Below are 20,099 nucleotides of genomic sequence, written 5' to 3' on the forward strand. Positions count from 1 at the left end.
CAGTTTCTGGTCAATGGTAACCCCCAGGATGTTGATAGTGGGGGATTCAGCGATGGGAATGCCATTGAACATCAAAGGGGAGATGGTTAGATTCTCTCTAGTGGTTGTTCCAGTTGAGTTTCTGGTCAATGGTAACCCCCAGGATTTGGATAGTGGGGGATTCAGGGGATGGTGATGCTATTGAATGTCAAGGGGAGATGGTTGGATTCTCTCTAATGGTTGTTCCAGTTGAGTTTCTGGCCAATGGTAACCCCCAGGATGTTGATAGTGGGGGATTCAGGGATGGTAATACCATTGAACATCAAGGGGGCGATGGTTGGATTCTCTCTTGTTGGGAGATGGTCATTGCCTGGCACTTGTGTGGGCGCGAATGTTACTCGCCCCTTGTCAGCCCACATCTGGATATTGTCCAGGTCTTGCTGCATTTTGGACACGGGGCTGCTTCAGTATCTGAGGAGTCGCGAATGGTGCTGAACATTGTGCGATCATCAGCGAACATCCCTACTTCTGACCTTAGGGTGGAAGGAAGGTCATTGAGGAATCAACTGAAGATGGGACCTGCTCCCGATCCCTGTCCACTGACCCCTGGGTTAGGGAAGTGGGGTGGGATTAGTACCTTGGGGAACTGGCGGCCATCGTAGTTACAGATGATGGTGTTGGTGACTCCCAGGCGATGGAGATTCCCGACCACGCTCCTGAGCCTGTCACTGTTCGAGTCGTTCGCCACGATCACCCCCGTGTTCTTCATCAGCTGAGCTGCAGGGGATGGGGGGCGGGGGGGCGGTGAAGAGGGGAACGAGACACAACGTGGAGTCAGTTAGCGGACGAACCACACACAGAGCAGGACCTGGGTCACCAGTCCAGCCCTCCTCCCCCCTCCTCCTCCCCTCACCGCCCCCCACCGTCCTCACCACAGTACGAGGTTTTGCCCCCTGGGGCACAGCTCATGTCCAGCAGCTTCTCGTTCTCCTGGGGGCAAGCGCCATGACGGGGAGCAGGCTGGAGGCTCCCTGCAGCATGTAGTGTCCGGCGAGGTACTCGGGGGTGGCACCTGGAGAGGAACAGAGAGAGAGAGCGGGTGAGAGAGAGCGGGAGAGAGAGCGGGAGAGAGAGCGGGAGAGAGAGCGGGAGAGAGAGAGAGACCGGAAGAGAGGGAGAGAGCGGGAGAGAGGGAGAGCGGGAGAGAGAGAGCGGGTGAGAGAGAGCGGGAGAGAGAGCGGGAGAGAGGGAGAGAGAGCGGGAGAGACCGGAAGAGAGGGAGAGAGCGGGGAGAGAGCAGGAGAGAGGGAGAGCGGGAGAGAGGGGAGCGGGAGAACGGGAGAGCGGGAGAGCGGGAGAGCGGGAGAGGGAGGGGGAGAGCGGGAGAGAGGGAGAGCGGGAGAGAGGGAGAGCGGGAGAGAGGGAGAGCGGGAGAGCGGGAGAGCGGGAGAGGGAGAGGGAGAGAGGGAGCGGGAGAGAGGGAGAGAGCGGCAGAGAGAGAGAGCGGGAGAGAGAGAGAGCGGGAGAGAGAGAGAGTGGGAGAGAGAGAGAGCGGGAGAGAGACAGCGGGAGAGAGAGAGCGGGAGAGAGACAGCGGCAGAGAGACAGCGGGAGAGAGAGACAGCGGGAGAGAGACAGCGGGAGAGAGACAGCGGGAGAGAGACAGCGGGAGAGAGACAGCGGGAGAGAGACAGCGGGAGAGAGACAGCGGGAGAGAGACAGCGGGAGAGAGACAGCGGGAGAGAGACAGCGGGAGAGAGACAGCGGGAGAGAGAGCAGAGAAGACAGCGGGAGAGAGACAGCGGGAGAGAGACAGCGGGTGGCAAGGGGAGCAGACCACACCGAACCACAGACATGCACACAGACGCAGACACAGACACAGACAGGCGCAGACACAGGCGCAGAGAGAGAGAGAGCAAGACACAGACACAGTCAAACAAGACACAGACAGACACACACACACACACAGTGACAGGCAGACACACACACACAGAGACTCACCAATGGGGACGGACGAATCAAAGATGATCAGGCCGGGTCTTTGACCACTTCCCCAGGGGGTCGAGATTCACCCCCCGGTTGATCAGCGCCTGCAGACAGAGGGACCACAATGGGCACAGATCAGGAGACAGCCGGTAAGAGCCACTAAACGCGACCCACCCCCACCCACCCACCTCGCCAGCGCTCCACCCGGGGCCCCCCCAAAACGGGCTCATTTCTCCCCCGATTCACAACAACGACCGCTTGCACAGCAAGAGCCCACGCAACTCGCCAGATCCCTGGCTCAGGAACCCTCCTGCCCGTTCTTCAGCCGATTACCCTTCTCTGTTTCGATGGGCCCCTCCGCTCCCCGTTCAGGCACTGAGCACCACATTGCAAGAGGGACTGGCATCAGGAGGAACAGTCCTGTCAGACTAGACGTGGGGGGTGTCAGGAATTCGAGAGAGAGGGGTCAGGAAATGCCAGAAACGTTCGGGTCAGGGAGAATCTGTCTGGGGGGAGGGAGTGGGGGGACAGGTTAACCTCAACGCCCATGAGAACTGAACTCAGCCTCTCCCTCGGAGGTCAGTCACAATGGACCCACAGCTCCCTCTCATCACTGACCCTCTAGTATCAGTGTGCTGTCCCTGTCCCTGGGAGTGTTTGATGGGGACGGTGTAGAGGGAGCTTTGCTCTGTATCTAACCCCGTGCTGTCCCTGTCCTGGGAGTGTTTGATGGGGACAGTGTAGAGGGAGCTTTACTCTGTATCTAACCCCGTGCTGTACCTGTCCTGGGAGTGTTTGATGGAGACAGTGTAGAGGGAGCTTTACTCTGTATCTAACCCCGTGCTGTACCTGTCCTGGGAGTGTTTGATGGGGACGGTGTACAGGGAGCTTTACTCTGTATCTAACCCCGTGCTGTACCTGTCCTGGGAGTGTTTGATGGGGACAGTGTAGAGGGAGCTTTACTCTGTATCTAACCCTGTGCTGTACGTGTCCTGGGAGTGTTTGATGGGGACGGTGTAGAGGGAGCTTTACTCTGTATCTAACCCCGTGCTGTACCTGTCCTGGGAGTGTTTGATGGGGATGGTGTAGAGGGAGCTTTACTCTGTATCTAACCCCGTGCTGTACCTGTCCTGGGAGTGTTTGATGGGGGACGGTGTAGAGGGAGCTTTACTCTGTATCTAACCCCGTGCTGTACCTGTCCTGGGAGTGTTTGATGGGGGACAGTGTAGAGGGAGCTTTACTCTGTATCTAACCCTGTGCTGTACGTGTCCTGGGAGTGTTTGATGGGGACAGTGTAGAGGGAGCTTTACTCTGTATCTAACCCCGTGCTGTACCTGTCCTGGGAGTGTTTGATGGGGACGGTGTAGAGGGAGCTTTACTCTGTATCTAACCCCGTGCTGTACCTGTCCTGGGAGTGTTTGATGGGGACGGTGTAGAGGGAGCTTTACTCTGTATCTAACCCCGTGCTGTACCTGTCCTGGGAGTGTTTGATGGGGACGGTGTAGGGGGAGCTTTACTCTGTATCTAACCCCGTGCTGTACCTGTCCTGGGAGTGTTTGATGGAGACAGTGTAGAGGGAGCTTTACTCTGTATCTAACCCCGTGCTGTACCTGTCCTGGGAGTGTTTGATGGGGACGGTGTACAGGGAGCTTTACTCTGTATCTAACACCGTGCTGTACCTGTCCTGGGAGTGTTTGATGGGGACAGTGTAGAGGGAGCTTTACTCTGTATCTAACCCTGTGCTGTACGTGTCCTGGGAGTGTTTGATGGGGACGGTGTAGAGGGAGCTTTACTCTGTATCTAACCCCGTGCTGTACCTGTCCTGGGAGTGTTTGATGGGGATGGTGTAGAGGGAGCTTTACTCTGTATCTAACCCCGTGCTGTACCTGTCCTGGGAGTGTTTGATGGGGGACGGTGTAGAGGGAGCTTTACTCTGTATCTAACCCCGTGCTGTACCTGTCCTGGGAGTGTTTGATGGGGAACAGTGTAGAGGGAGCTTTACTCTGTATCTAACCCTGTGCTGTACGTGTCCTGGGAGTGTTTGATGGGGACAGTGTAGAGGGAGCTTTACTCTGTATCTAACCCCGTGCTGTACCTGTCCTGGTAGTGTTTGATGGGGACGGTGTAGAGGGAGCTTTACTCTGTATCTAACCCCGTGCTGTACCTGTCCTGGGAGTGTTTGATGGGGACGGTGTAGAGGGAGCTTTACTCTGTATCTAACCCCGTGCTGTACCTGTCCTGGGAGTGTTTGATGGGGACGGTGTAGGGGGAGCTTTACTCTGTATCTAACCCCGTGCTGTACCTATCCTGGGCGTGTTTGATGGGGACAGGGTAGAGGGTGTTTTACTCTGTATCTAAGCCCGTGCTGTACCTGTCCTGGGAGTGTTTGATGGGGACGGTGTAGAGGGAGCTTTACTCTGTATCTAACCCCGTGCTGTACCTGTCCTGGGAGTGTTTGATGGGGACGGTGTAGGGGGAGCTTTACTCTGTATCTAACCCCGTGCTGTACCTATCCTGGGCGTGTTTGATGGGGACGGGGTAGAGGGTGTTTTACTCTGTATCTAAGCCCGTGCTGTACCTGTCCTGGGAGTGTTTGATGGGGACGGTGTAGAGGGAGCTTTACTCGGTATCTAACCCCGTGCTGTTCCTGTCCTGGGAGTGTTTGATGGGGACGGTGTAGATTGGTCCCTGGTGCTTGTCCCTGTGATGAATAAACTGGGTTTTTATTCTCTGCCGTTGGAATAATAAGAGGCGATCGCAGAGAAACCAGGTTCTGGCCGGGGTTTGACAGGGCGGGTGCTGAGAGATTGTTTCCAATAAGTCGGTGAATCTGAAACAAAGTCGGGGTGGTGGGAGCAGTCTCAGGGTAAGAGGCCGATCATTTCGGACTGAGAAGAGGAGGAATTGCGTCGCTTGGAGGCTGGTGAACGTCCGGGGTTCTCCAGAGGGATGCGATACTCGATCGCTGTACGCACTGAAGGCCGGGATCGGGAGAGCTTCAGCCCCTCGAGGAATCGGGGGACATAAAACGCTGGTTCGGCCACAGCCAGAGTATTGCGCGCAATTCTGGAGTCCGCATTATAGGAAGGATGTGATTGCACGAGAGAGAGAGCAGAGGAGATTTACCAGGATGTTGCCTGGGCTGGAGAATTTTAGCTACGAGGAGAGATTGGAAAGACTTGGATTATTTTCCAGGGAGCAGCGGAGATTGAGGAAGGACATGATTGAGGTGAATAAAATAATGAGGGGCATTGATAGGGTAGAGAGGAAGGAACATTTCCCCTTGGTGGAGGGATCGATAACCAGGGAGCATAGATTTAAGGCAGGGGGCAGGAGGTTTAGAGGGGAAGTGGGCAAGGATTTTTTCACCGACAGGGTGGTGGGAATCTGGAACTCACCGCCTGAAAGGGGGTTAGAGGCAGAAACCCTCATAACATTAAAATATTATTTGGATGTGCACTTGCGATGCCTTGGCAGATAAGTCTGTGGGCCTAGCGCTGGGGTGGTTAATATATAGAATAAGAGATACCCGGGAGTGAGTTACAGACTGGAATCTAATCGAGGGTTTCGGGGTGGTTTATATACAGAATAACAGATACCCGGGAGTGAGTAACAGACTGGAATCTAATCGAGGGGTTCGGGGTGGTTTATATATCGAATAACAGATACACGGGAGTGAGTTACAGACTGGAATCTAATCGAGGGGTTCGGGGTGGTTTATATATAGAATAACAGATACCCGGGAGTGAGTTACAGACTGGAATCTAATCGAGGGGGTCGGGGTGGTTTATATATAGAATAACAGATACCCGGGAGTGAGTTACAGACTGGAATCTAATCGTGGGGTTCAGGGTGGTTTATATATAGAATAACAGATACCTGGGAGAGAGTTACGGACTGGAATCTAATCGAAGGGTTTAGGGGGGTTTATATATAGAATAACAGATTCCCGGGAGAGAGTTACAGACTGGAATCAAATTGAGGGGTTCGGGGTGGTTTATATATAGAATAACAGATTCCCGGGAGTGAGTTACAGACTGGAATCTAATCGAGGGGTTCAGGGGGTTTATATATAGAATAACACATCCCCGGGAGTGAGTTACAGACTGGAATCTAATCGAGGGGTTCGGGGTGGTTTATATATAGAATAACAGATACCCAGGAGTGAGTTACAGACTGGAATCAAATCGAGGGGTTCAGGGGGTTTATATATAGAATAACATATACCCGAGAGTGAGTTACAGACTGGAATCTAATCGAGGGGTTCGGAATGGTTTATATATAGAATAAAAGATACCCGGGAATGAGGTACAGACTGGAATCTAATCGAGGGGTTCGGTGGGGTTTATATATAGAATAACAGATACCCGGGAGTGAGTTACAGGTGGGAATCTAATTGAGGAGTTCGGGGTGGTTTATATATAGAATAACAGATACCCGGGAGTGAGTTACAGACTGGAATCTAATCGAGGGGTTCGGGGTGGATTATATATAGAATAACAGATACCCGGGAGTGAGTTACAGACTGGAATCTAAACGAGGCGCTTGTGGGGTTTATATATAGAATAACAGATACCCGGGAGTGAGTTATAGACTGGAATCTAATCGAGGGGTTCGGGGTGGTTTATATATAGAATAACAGATACCCGGGAGTGACTTAAAGACTGGAATCTAATCGAGGGGTTCGGGGTGGTTTATATATTGAATAACAGAAGCCCGGGAGAGAGTTACAGTCTGGAATCTAATCGAGGGGTTTGTGGGTTTTATATATAGAATAACAGATAACCCGGGAGTGAGTTACAGACTGGAATCTAATCGAGGGGTTCGGGGTGGTTTATATTTAGAATAACAAATACCCGGGAGTGAGTTACAGACTGGAATCTAATCGAGGGGTTCAGGGGGGTTTATATGTCGAATAACAGATACACGGGAGTCAGTTACAGACTGGAATCTAATCGAGGGGTTCGGGGTGGTTTATATATAGAATAACAGATACCCAGGAGTGATTTAGAGGCTGGAATCTAATAGAGGGGTTTGTGGGGTTTATATATAGAATAACAGATACCCGGGAGTGAGTTACAGACTGGAATCTAATCGAAGGTTTCGGGGTGGTTTATATTTAGAATAACAAATACCCGGGAGTGAGTTACAGATTGGAATCAATTTGAGGGGTTCGGGGTGGTTTATATATAGAATAACAGATTCCCGGGAGTGAGTTACAGACTGGAATCTAATCGAAGGGTTCAGGGGGTTTATATATAGAATAACACATCCCCGGGAGTGAGTTACAGACTGGAATCTAATCGAGGGGTTTGGGGTGGTTTATATATAGAATAACAGATACCCGCAAGTGAGTTACAGACTGGAATCTAATCGAGGCGTTTGTGGGGTTTATATATAGAATAATAGATACCCGGGAGTGAGTTACAGATTGGAATCTCATCGAGGGGTTCGGGGTGGGTTATATTTAGAATAACAGATACTCGGGAGTGAGTTACAGACCGGAATCTAATCGAGGGGTTCAGGGGGGTTTATATATAGAATAACAGATACCCGGGAGTCAGTTACAGACTGGAATATAATCGAGGGGTTCGGTGGGGATTATATATAGAATAACAGATACCCGGGAGTGAGTTACAGGCTGGAATCTAATCGAGGAGTTCGGGGTGGTTTATATATAGAATAACAGATACCCAGGAGTGAGTTACAGGCTGGAATCTAATCGAGGCGTTTGTGGGGTTTATATATAGAATAATAGGTAGCCGGGAGTGAGTTACAGACTGGAATCTAATCGAGGAGTTCGGGGTGGTTTATATTTAGAATAACAGATACCCGGGAGTGAGTTACAGACTGGAATCTAATCGGGGGGTTCAGGGTGGATTATATATAGAATAACAGATACCCGGGAGTGAGTTACAGATTGGAATCTAATCGAGGCGTTTGTGGGGTTTATATATAGAATAATAGGTAGCCGGGAGTGAGTTACAGAATGGAATCTAATCGAGGGGTTCGGGGTGGTTTATATATCGAATAACAGATACCCGGGAGTGAGTTACAGACTGAAATCTAATCGAGGGGTTTGTGGGGTTTATATATCGAATAACAGATACCCGGGAGTGAGTTACAGACTGCAATCTAATCGAGGGGTTTGTGGGGTTTATATATAGAATAACAGATACCCGGGAGTGAGTTACAGACTGGAATCTCATCGAGGGGTTCGGGGTGGTTTATATTTAGAATAACAGATACCCGGGAGTAAGTTACAGACTGGAATCTAATTGAGGGGTTCGGGGTGGTTTATATATAGAATAACAGATTCCCGGGAGTGAGTTACAGACTGGAATCTAATCGAGGGGTTCGGGGTTGATTATATATACAATAACAGATACCCGGGAATGAGTTACAGTCTTCAATCTAATGGAGGGTTTCGGGGTGGTTTATATATAGAATAACAGATACCCGGGAGTGAGTTACAGACTGGAATCTAATCGAGGGATTCGAGGTGGTTTATATCTAGAATAACAGATACCCGGGAGTGAGTTACAGACTGGAATCTAATCGAGGAGTTCGGGGTGGTTTATATACAGAATAACAGATACCCGGGAGTGAGTTACAGGCTGGAATCTAATCGAGGGGTTCGGGGTGGTTTATATATAAAATAACAGATACCCGGGAGTGAGTTACAGACTGGAATATAATCGAGGGGTTTAGGGGGTTTCTATGTAGAATAACAGATTCCCGGGAGAGAGTTACAGACTGGAATCTAATCGACGGGTTCGGGGTGGTTTATATATAGAATAACAGACACCCAGGAGTGAGTTACAGACTGGAATATAATCGAGGGGTTCGGGGGGGTTTATATATAGAATAACAGACACCCGGGATTGAGTTACAGACTGGAATATAATCGAGGGGTTCGGGGTGGTTTATATATAGAATAACAGATACCCGGGAGTGAGTTACAGGCTGGAATCTAATCGAGGTGTTCGGGGTGGTTTATATATAGAATAACAGATACCCGGGAGTGAGTTACAGACTGGAATCAAATCGAGGGGTTCGGGGGTGGTTTATATATAGAATAACAGATACCCGGGAGTGAGATACAGACTGGAATCTAATCGAGGGGTTCGGTGGGGTTTCTAAATAGAATAACAAATACCCGAGAGTGAGTAAGAGACTGGAATCTAATCGTGGGGTTCAGGGTGGTTTATATATAGAATAACAGATACCTGGGAGTGAGTTACGGAGTGGAATCTAATCGAAGGGTTTAGGGGGTTTATATATAGAATAACAGATTCCCGGGAGAGAGTTACAGACTGGAATCAAATTGAGGGGTTCGGGGTGGTTTATATATAGAATAACAGATTCCCGGGAGTGAGTTACAGACTGGAATCTAATCGAGGGGTTCAGGGGGTTTATATATAGAATAACACATCCCCGGGAGTGAGTTACAGACTGGAATCTAATCGAGGGGTTCGGGCTGGTTTATATAAAGATTAACAGATACCCAGGAGTGAGTTACAGACTGGAATCAAATCGAGGGGTTCAGGGGGTTTATATATAGAATAACAGATACCCGAGAGTGAGTTACAGACTGGAATCTAATCGAGGAGTTCGGGGTGGTTTATATATAGAATAAAAGATACCCGGGAGTGAGGTACAGACTGGGATCTAATCGAGGGGTTCGGTGGGGTTTATACATAGAATAACAGATACCCGGGAGTGAGTTACAGGCTGGAATCTAATCGAGGAGTTCGGGGTGGTTTATATATAGAATAACAGATACCCGGGAGTGAGTTACAGACTGGAATCTAATCGAGGGGTTCGGGGTGGATTATATATAAAATAACAGATACCCGGGAGTGAGTTACAGACTGGAATCTAATCGAGGCGTTTGTGGGGTTTATATATAGAATAATAGATACCCGGGAGTGAGTTACAGACTGGAATCTAATTGAGGGGTTCGGGGTGCTTTATATATAGAATAACAGATTCCCGGGAGTGAGTTACAGACTGGAATCTAATCGAGGGGTTCAGGGGGTTTATATATAGAATAACACATCCCCGGGAGTGAGTTACAGACTGGAATCTAATCGAGGGGTTTGGGGTGGTTTATATATAGAATAACAGATACCCGGGAGTGAGTTACAGACTGGAATCTAATCGAGGCGTTTGTGGGGTTTATATATAGAATAATAGATACCCGGGAGTGAGTTACAGACTGGAATCTCATCGAGGGGTTCGGGGTGCTTTATATTTAGAATAACAGATACCCGGGAGTGAGTTACAGACCGGAATCTAATCGAGGGGTTCAGGGGGGTTTATATATAGAATAACAGATACCCGGGAGTCAGTTACAGACTGGAATCTAATCGAGTGGTTCGGTGGGGTTTATATATAGAATAACAGATACTCGGGAGTGAGTTACAGGCTGGAATCTAATCGAGGAGTTCGGGGTGGTTTATATATAGAATAACAGACACCCGGGAGTGAGTTACAGACTGGAATCTAATCGAGGCGTTTGTGGGGTTTATATATAGAATAATAGGTAGCCGGGAGTGAGTTACAGACTGGAATCTAATCGAGGGGTACGGGGTGGTTTATATATCGAATAACAGATACCCGGAGTTTAGATACAGACTGGAATCTAATCGAGGGGTTTGTGGGGTTTATATATAGAATAACAGATACCCGGGAGTGAGTTACAGACTGGAATCTCATCGAGGGGTTCGGGGTGGTTTATATTTAGAATAACAAATACCCGGGAGTGAGTTACAGACTGGAATCTAATCGAGGGGTTCGGGGTGGTTTATATATAGAATAACAGATACCCGGGAGTGAGTTACAGACTGGAATCTAATCGAAGGGTTTAGGGGGTTGATATATAGAATAACAGATACCCGGGAGTGAGTTACAGGCTGAAATCTAATCGAGGGTTTCAGGGGGTTTATATATAAAATAACAGATTCCCGGGAGAGAGTTACAGACTGGAATCAAATTGAGGGGTTCGGGGTGGTTTATATAAAGAATAACAGATTCCCGGGAGTGAGTTACAGACTGGGATCTAATCGAGGGTTCGGTGGGATTTATACATAGAATAACAGATACCCGGGAGTGAGTTACAGGCTGGAATCTAATCGAGGAGTTCGGGGTGGTTTATATATCGAATAACAGATACCCGGGAGTGAGTTACAGACTGGAATCTAATCGACGGGTTCGGGGTGGATTATACATAAAATAACAGATACCCGGGAGTGAGTTACAGACTGGAATCTAATTGAGGGGTAAGGGGTGGATTATATATAGAATAACAGATAACCGGGAGTGAGTTACAGACTGGAATCTAATCGAGGGGTTTGTGGGGTTTATATATAGAATAATAGATACCCTGGAGTGAGTTAAAGACTGGAATCTAATCGTGGGGTTCAGGGTGGTTTATATATAGAATAACAGATACCTGGGAGTGAGTTACGGAGTGGAATCTAATCGAAGGGTTTAGGGGGATTATATATAGAATAACAGATTCCCGGGAGTGAGTTACAGACTGGAATCAAATTGAGGGGTTCGGGGTGGTTTATATATAGAATAACAGATTCCTGGGAGTGAGTTACAGACTGGAATCTAATCGAGGGGTTCAGGGGGTTTATATATAGAATAACACATCCCCGGGAGTGAGATACAGGCTGGAATCTAATCGAGGGGTTTGTGGGGTTTATATATAGAATAACAGATACCCGGGAGTGAGTTACAGGCTGGAATCTAATCGAGGGGTTCGGGGTGGTTTATATATAAAATAACAGATACCCGGGAGTGAGTTACAGACTGGAATATAATCGAGGGGTTTAGGGGGTTTCTATATAGAATAACAGATTCCCGGGAGAGAGTTACAGACTGGAATCTAATCGACGGGTTCGGGGTGGTTTATATATAGAATAACAGACACCCAGGAGTGAGTTACAGACTGGAATATAATCGAGGGGTTCGGGGGGGTTTATATATAGAATAACAGACACCCGGGATTGAGTTACAGACTGGAATATAATCGAGGGGTTCGGGGTGGTTTATATATAGAATAACAGATACCCGGGAGTGAGTTACAGGCTGGAATCTAATCGAGGTGTTCGGGGTGGTTTATATATAGAATAACAGATACCCGGGAGTGAGTTACAGACTGGAATCAAATCGAGGGGTTCGGGGGTGGTTTATATATAGAATAACAGATACCCGGGAGTGAGATACAGACTGGAATCTAATCGAGGGGTTCGGTGGGGTTTCTAAATAGAATAACAAATACCCGAGAGTGAGTAAGAGACTGGAATCTAATCGTGGGGTTCAGGGTGGTTTATATATAGAATAACAGATACCTGGGAGTGAGTTACGGAGTGGAATCTAATCGAAGGGTTTAGGGGGTTTATATATAGAATAACAGATTCCCGGGAGAGAGTTACAGACTGGAATCAAATTGAGGGGTTCGGGGTGGTTTATATATAGAATAACAGATTCCCGGGAGTGAGTTACAGACTGGAATCTAATCGAGGGGTTCAGGGGGTTTATATATAGAATAACACATCCCCGGGAGTGAGTTACAGACTGGAATCTAATCGAGGGGTTCGGGCTGGTTTATATAAAGATTAACAGATACCCAGGAGTGAGTTACAGACTGGAATCAAATCGAGGGGTTCAGGGGGTTTATATATAGAATAACAGATACCCGAGAGTGAGTTACAGACTGGAATCTAATCGAGGAGTTCGGGGTGGTTTATATATAGAATAAAAGATACCCGGGAGTGAGGTACAGACTGGGATCTAATCGAGGGGTTCGGTGGGGTTTATACATAGAATAACAGATACCCGGGAGTGAGTTACAGGCTGGAATCTAATCGAGGAGTTCGGGGTGGTTTATATATAGAATAACAGATACCCGGGAGTGAGTTACAGACTGGAATCTAATCGAGGGGTTCGGGGTGGATTATATATAAAATAACAGATACCCGGGAGTGAGTTACAGACTGGAATCTAATCGAGGCGTTTGTGGGGTTTATATATAGAATAATAGATACCCGGGAGTGAGTTACAGACTGGAATCTAATTGAGGGGTTCGGGGTGCTTTATATATAGAATAACAGATTCCCGGGAGTGAGTTACAGACTGGAATCTAATCGAGGGGTTCAGGGGGTTTATATATAGAATAACACATCCCCGGGAGTGAGTTACAGACTGGAATCTAATCGAGGGGTTTGGGGTGGTTTATATATAGAATAACAGATACCCGGGAGTGAGTTACAGACTGGAATCTAATCGAGGCGTTTGTGGGGTTTATATATAGAATAATAGATACCCGGGAGTGAGTTACAGACTGGAATCTCATCGAGGGGTTCGGGGTGCTTTATATTTAGAATAACAGATACCCGGGAGTGAGTTACAGACCGGAATCTAATCGAGGGGTTCAGGGGGGTTTATATATAGAATAACAGATACCCGGGAGTCAGTTACAGACTGGAATCTAATCGAGTGGTTCGGTGGGGTTTATATATAGAATAACAGATACTCGGGAGTGAGTTACAGGCTGGAATCTAATCGAGGAGTTCGGGGTGGTTTATATATAGAATAACAGACACCCGGGAGTGAGTTACAGACTGGAATCTAATCGAGGCGTTTGTGGGGTTTATATATAGAATAATAGGTAGCCGGGAGTGAGTTACAGACTGGAATCTAATCGAGGGGTACGGGGTGGTTTATATATCGAATAACAGATACCCGGAGTTTAGATACAGACTGGAATCTAATCGAGGGGTTTGTGGGGTTTATATATAGAATAACAGATACCCGGGAGTGAGTTACAGACTGGAATCTCATCGAGGGGTTCGGGGTGGTTTATATTTAGAATAACAAATACCCGGGAGTGAGTTACAGACTGGAATCTAATCGAGGGGTTCGGGGTGGTTTATATATAGAATAACAGATACCCGGGAGTGAGTTACAGACTGGAATCTAATCGAAGGGTTTAGGGGGTTGATATATAGAATAACAGATACCCGGGAGTGAGTTACAGGCTGAAATCTAATCGAGGGTTTCAGGGGGTTTATATATAAAATAACAGATTCCCGGGAGAGAGTTACAGACTGGAATCAAATTGAGGGGTTCGGGGTGGTTTATATAAAGAATAACAGATTCCCGGGAGTGAGTTACAGACTGGGATCTAATCGAGGGTTCGGTGGGATTTATACATAGAATAACAGATACCCGGGAGTGAGTTACAGGCTGGAATCTAATCGAGGAGTTCGGGGTGGTTTATATATCGAATAACAGATACCCGGGAGTGAGTTACAGACTGGAATCTAATCGACGGGTTCGGGGTGGATTATACATAAAATAACAGATACCCGGGAGTGAGTTACAGACTGGAATCTAATTGAGGGGTAAGGGGTGGATTATATATAGAATAACAGATAACCGGGAGTGAGTTACAGACTGGAATCTAATCGAGGGGTTTGTGGGGTTTATATATAGAATAATAGATACCCTGGAGTGAGTTAAAGACTGGAATCTAATCGTGGGGTTCAGGGTGGTTTATATATAGAATAACAGATACCTGGGAGTGAGTTACGGAGTGGAATCTAATCGAAGGGTTTAGGGGGATTATATATAGAATAACAGATTCCCGGGAGTGAGTTACAGACTGGAATCAAATTGAGGGGTTCGGGGTGGTTTATATATAGAATAACAGATTCCTGGGAGTGAGTTACAGACTGGAATCTAATCGAGGGGTTCAGGGGGTTTATATATAGAATAACACATCCCCGGGAGTGAGATACAGGCTGGAATCTAATCGAGGGGTTTGTGGGGTTTATATATAGAATAACAGATACCCGGGAGTGAGTTACAGACTGGAATCTCATCGAGGGGTTCGGGGTGGTTTATATTGAGAATAACAAATACCCGGGAGAGAGTTACAGACTGGAATCTAATCGAGGGGCTCAGGGGGGTTTATATATAGAATAACAGATACGCGGGAGTCAGTTACAGACTGGAATCTAATCGAGGGGTTCGGGGTGGTTTATATATAGAATAACAGATACCCGAAAGTGAGTTACAGGCTGGAATCTAATAGAGGGGTTTGTGGGGTTTATATATAGAATAACAGATACCCGGGAGTGAGTTACAGACTGGAATCTAATCGAAGGTTTCGGGGTGGTTTATATTTAGAATAACAAATACCCGGGAGTGAGTTACAGACTGGAATCTAATCGAGGGGTTCGGGGTGGTTTATATATGGAATAACAGATACCCGGGAGTGAGTTACGGACTGGAATCTAATCAAAGGGTTTAGGGAGTTTATATATAGAATAACAGATACCCGGGAAAGAGTTACAGACTGGAATCTAATCGAGGGGTTAGGGGTGGTTTATATATAGAATAACAGATACCCGGGAGTGAGTTACAGACTGGAATCTAATTGAGGAGTTCGGGGTGGTTTATATATCGAATAACAGATACCCGGGAGTGAGTTACAGACTGGAATCTAATCGAGGGGTACGGGGTGGTTTATATATAGAATAACGGATACTCGGGACTGAGTTACAGACTGGAATCTAATCGAGGGGTTCGGGGTGGTTTATATATAGAATAACAGATACCCGGGAGTGAGTTACAGACTGGAATCTAATCGAGGGGTTCGGGGTGGTTTATATATAGAATAACAGATACCTGGGAGTGAGTTACAGACTGGAATCTAATCGAGGGGTTCGGGGGGTGGTTTATATATAGAATAACAGATACCCGGGAGTGAGTTACAGACTGGAACCTAATCGAGGGGTTCGGGGTGGTTTATATATAGAATAACAGATACCCGGGAGTGAGTTACAGACTGGAATCTAATCGAGGGGTTCGGGGTGGTTTATACATAGAATAACAGATACCAGGGAGTGAGTTACAGACTGGAATCTAATTGAGGGGTTCGGGGTGGTTTATGTATAAAATAACAGATACCCGGGAGTGAGTTACAGTCTGGAATCTAATCGAAGGGTTCGGGGTGGTTTATATATAGAATAACAGATACCCGGGAGTGAGTTACAGCCTGGAATCTAATCGAGGGGTTCGGTGGGGTTTATATATCGAATAACAGTTACCCGGGAGTGAGTTACAGGCTGGAATCTAATCGAGGGGTTCGGGGGGGTTTATATATAGAATAACAGATAACCGGGAGTGAGTTACAGACTGGAACCGAATCGAGGTATTCGGGGTGGTTTATATATACAATAACAGATACCAGGGAGTGAGTTACAGACTGGAATATAATCGAGGGGTTCGTGGTGGTTTATATATAGAATAACAGATACCCGGGAGTGAGTTACAGACTGGAATCTAATCGAGGGGTTCGGGGTGGTTTATATACAGAATAACAGATACCCGGAGTGAGTTACAGACTGGAATCTAATCGAGGGGTTCGGGGAGGTTTATATATAGAATAACAGATACCCGGGAGTGAGTTACAGACTGGAATCTAATCGAGGGGTTCGGGGTGGTTTATATATCGAATAACAGATAGCCGGGAGTGAGTTACAGACTGGAATCTAATCGAGGGATTCGGGGTGGTTTATATATCGAATAACGGATACCAGGGAGTGAGTTACAGACTGGAATCAAATCGAGGGGATCAGTGGGTTTTATATATAGAATAACAGATATCCGGGAGTGAGTTACAGACTAGAATCAAATCGAGGGGTTCGGGGTGGTTTATATATCGAATAACAGATACCCGGGAGTGAGTTACAGACTGGAATCTAATCGAGGGGTTCGGGGTGGTTTATATATCGAATAACAGATACCCGGGAGTGAGTTACAGACTGGAATCTAATCGAGGGGATCAGTGGGTTTTATATATAGAATAACAGATACCCGGGAGTGAGTTACAGACTGGAATCTAATCGAGGGGTTCAGGGGGGTTTATATATAGAATAACAGATACCCGGGAGAGTGTTACAGACTGGAATCTAATCGAGGGGTTTAGGGGGTTTATATATGGACTAACAGATTCCCGGGAGAGAGTTACAGACTGGAATCTAATCGAGGGGTTCGGGGTGGTTTATATATAGAATAACAGATACCCAGGAGTGAGTAACAGACTGGAATCTAATCGAGGGGTTCGGGGGGGTTTATATATAGAATAACAGATACCCGGGATTGAGTTACAGCCTGGAATCTAATCGAGGTGTTCGGGGTGGTTTATATATAGAATAACAGATACCCGGGAGTGAGTTACAGACTGGAATCTAATCGAGGGGTTCGGGGTTGGTTTATATATAGATTAACAGATACCCGGGAGTGAGATACGGACTGGAATCTAATCGAGGGGTTCGGTGGGGTTTATATATAGAATAACACATACCCGGCAGTGAGTTACAGACTGGAATCTAATCGTGGGGTTCAGGATGGTTTATATATAGAATAACAGATACCTGGGAGTGAGTTACGGAGTGGAATCTAATCGAAGGGTTTAGGGGGTTTATATATAGAATAACAGATTCCCGGGAGAGAGTTACAGACTGGAATCAAATTGAGGGGTTCGGGGTGGTTTATATATAGAATAACAGATTCCCGGGAGTGAGTTACAGACTGGAATATAATCGAGGGGTTCAGGGGGTGTATAAATAGAATAACACATCCCCGGGAGTGAGATACAGACTGGAATCTAATCGAGGGGTTCGGGGTGGTTAATATAAAGATTAACAGATACCCAGGAGTGAGTTACAGACTGGAATCAAATCGAGGGGTTCAGGGGGTTTATATATAGAATAACAGATACCCGAGAATGAGTTACAGACTGGGATCTAATCGAGGGTTCGTTGGGATTTATACATAGAATAACAGATACCCGGGAGTGAGTTACAGGCTGGAATCTAATCGAGGGGTTTGTGGGGTTTATATATAGAATAACAGATACCCGGGAGTGAGTTACAGACTGGAATCTCATCGAGGGGTTCGGGGTGGTTTATATTGAGAATAACAAATAACCGGGAGTGAGTTACAGACTGGAATCTAATCGAGGGGCTCAGGGGGGTTTATATATAGAATAACAGATACCCGGGAGTGAGTTACAGACTGGAATCTAATCGAGGGGTTCGGGGTGGTTTATATATAGAATAACAGATACCCGAAAGTGAGTTACAGGCTGGAATCTAATAGAGGGGTTTGTGGGGTTTATATATAGAATAACAGATACCCGGGAGTGAGTTACAGACTGGAATCTAATCGAAGGTTTCGGGGTGGTTTATATTTAGAATAACAAATACCCGGGAGTGAGTTACAGACTGGAATCTAATCGAGGGGTTCGGGGTGGTTTATATATGGAATAACAGATACCCGGGAGTGAGTTACGGACTGGAATCTAATCAAAGGGTTTAGGGAGTTTATATATAGAATAACAGATACCCGGGAAAGAGTTACAGACTGGAATCTAATCGAGGGGTTAGGGGTGGTTTATATATAGAATAACAGATACCCGGGAGTGAGTTACAGACTGGAATCTAATCGAGGAGTTCGGGGTGGTTTATATATCGAATAACAGATACCGGGGAGTGAGTTACAGACTGGAATCTAATCGAGGGGTTCGGGGATGTTTATATATAGAATAACAGATACCCGGGAGTGAATTACAGACTGGAAACTAATCGAGGGGTTCGGAGTGGTTTATATATAGAATAACAGATACCCGGGAGTGAGTTACAGACTGGAATCTAATCGAGGGGTTCGGGGGGTGGTTTATATATAGAATAACAGATACCCGGAGGGGAGTTACAGACTGGAACCTAATCGAGGGGATCGGGGTGGTTTATATATAGAATAACAGATACCCGGGAGTGAGTTACAGACTGGAATCTAATCGAGGGGTTCGGGGTGGTTTATACATAGAATAACAGATACCAGGGAGTGAGTTACAGACTGGAATCTAATTCAGGGGTTCGGGGTGGTTTATGTATAGAATAACAGATACCCGGGAGTGAGTTACAGTCTGGAATCTAATCGAAGGGTTCGGGGTGGTTTATATATAGAATAACAGATACCCGGGATTGAGTTACAGCCTGGAATCTAATCGAGGGGTTCGGTGGGGTTTATATATCGAATAACAGTTACCCGGGAGTGAGTAACAGGCTGGAATCTAATCGAGGGGTTCGGGGGGGTTTATATATAGAATAACAGATACCCGGGAGTGAGTTACATACTGGAACCGAATCGAGGTATTCGGGGTGGTTTATATATACAATAACAGATACCAGGGAGTGAGTTACAGACTGGAATATAATCGAGGGGTTCGTGGTGGTTTATATATAGAATAACAGATACCCGGGAGTGAGTTACAGACTGGAATCTAATCGAGGGGTTCGGGGTGGTTTATATACAGAATAACAGATACCCGGAGTGAGTTACAGACTGGAATCTAATCGAGGGGTTCGGGGAGGTTTATATATAGAATAACAGATACCCGGGAGTGAGTTACAGACTGGAATCTAATCGAGGGGTTCGGGGTGGTTTATATACAGAATAACAGATACCCGGAGTGAGTTACAGGCTGGAATCTAATCGAGGGGTTCGGGGGGGTTTATATATAGAATAACAGATACCCGGGAGTGAGTTACAGACTGGAACCGAATCGAGGTATTCGGGGTGGTTTATATATACAATAACAGATACCAGGGAGTGAGTTACAGACTGGAATATAATCGAGGGGTTCGTGGTGGTTTATATATAGAATAACAGATACCCGGGAGTGAGTTACAGACTGGAATCTAATCGAGGGGTTCGGGGTGGTTTATATACAGAATAACAGATACCCGGAGTGAGTTACAGACTGGAATCTAATCGAGGGGTTCGGGGAGGTTTATATATAGAATAACAGATACCCGGGAGTCAGTTACAGACTGGAATCTAATCGAGGGGTTCGGGGTGGTTTATATATCGAATAACAGATAGCCGGGAGTGTGTTACAGACTGGAATCTAATCGAGGGGTTCGGGGTGGTTTATATACAGAATAACAGATACCCGGAGTGAGTTACAGGCTGGAATCTAATCGAGGGGTTCGGGGGGGTTTATATATAGAATAACAGATACCCGGGAGTGAGTTACAGACTGGAAC

General features: G+C 46.7%; 1 protein-coding gene across 1 annotated transcript in view; it reads right to left on the reverse strand.

The window, feature by feature from the left end:
* Positions 1 to 619: 619 nt before the first annotated feature.
* The window catches only part of LOC144676021 (28S rRNA (cytosine(4447)-C(5))-methyltransferase-like), an 89,384-nt gene continuing 69,904 nt past the window's right edge, over positions 620 to 20,099 (reverse strand). Inside the window, exons 3-5 of the mRNA XM_078536543.1 lie at positions 1,981 to 2,069; positions 912 to 1,051; positions 620 to 756 (exon numbers count right to left, since the gene is read on the reverse strand). Of these exons, the coding sequence (XP_078392669.1) occupies positions 1,998 to 2,069 (72 nt within the window). The 3' untranslated portion in view covers positions 620 to 756; positions 912 to 1,051; positions 1,981 to 1,997. The remainder of the gene's footprint in view (positions 757 to 911; positions 1,052 to 1,980; positions 2,070 to 20,099) is intronic.

This window comes from Cetorhinus maximus, unplaced genomic scaffold, assembly GCF_964194155.1.
Source record: "Cetorhinus maximus unplaced genomic scaffold, sCetMax3.hap1.1 HAP1_SCAFFOLD_1296, whole genome shotgun sequence".
Lineage (NCBI taxonomy): Eukaryota > Metazoa > Chordata > Chondrichthyes > Lamniformes > Cetorhinidae > Cetorhinus > Cetorhinus maximus.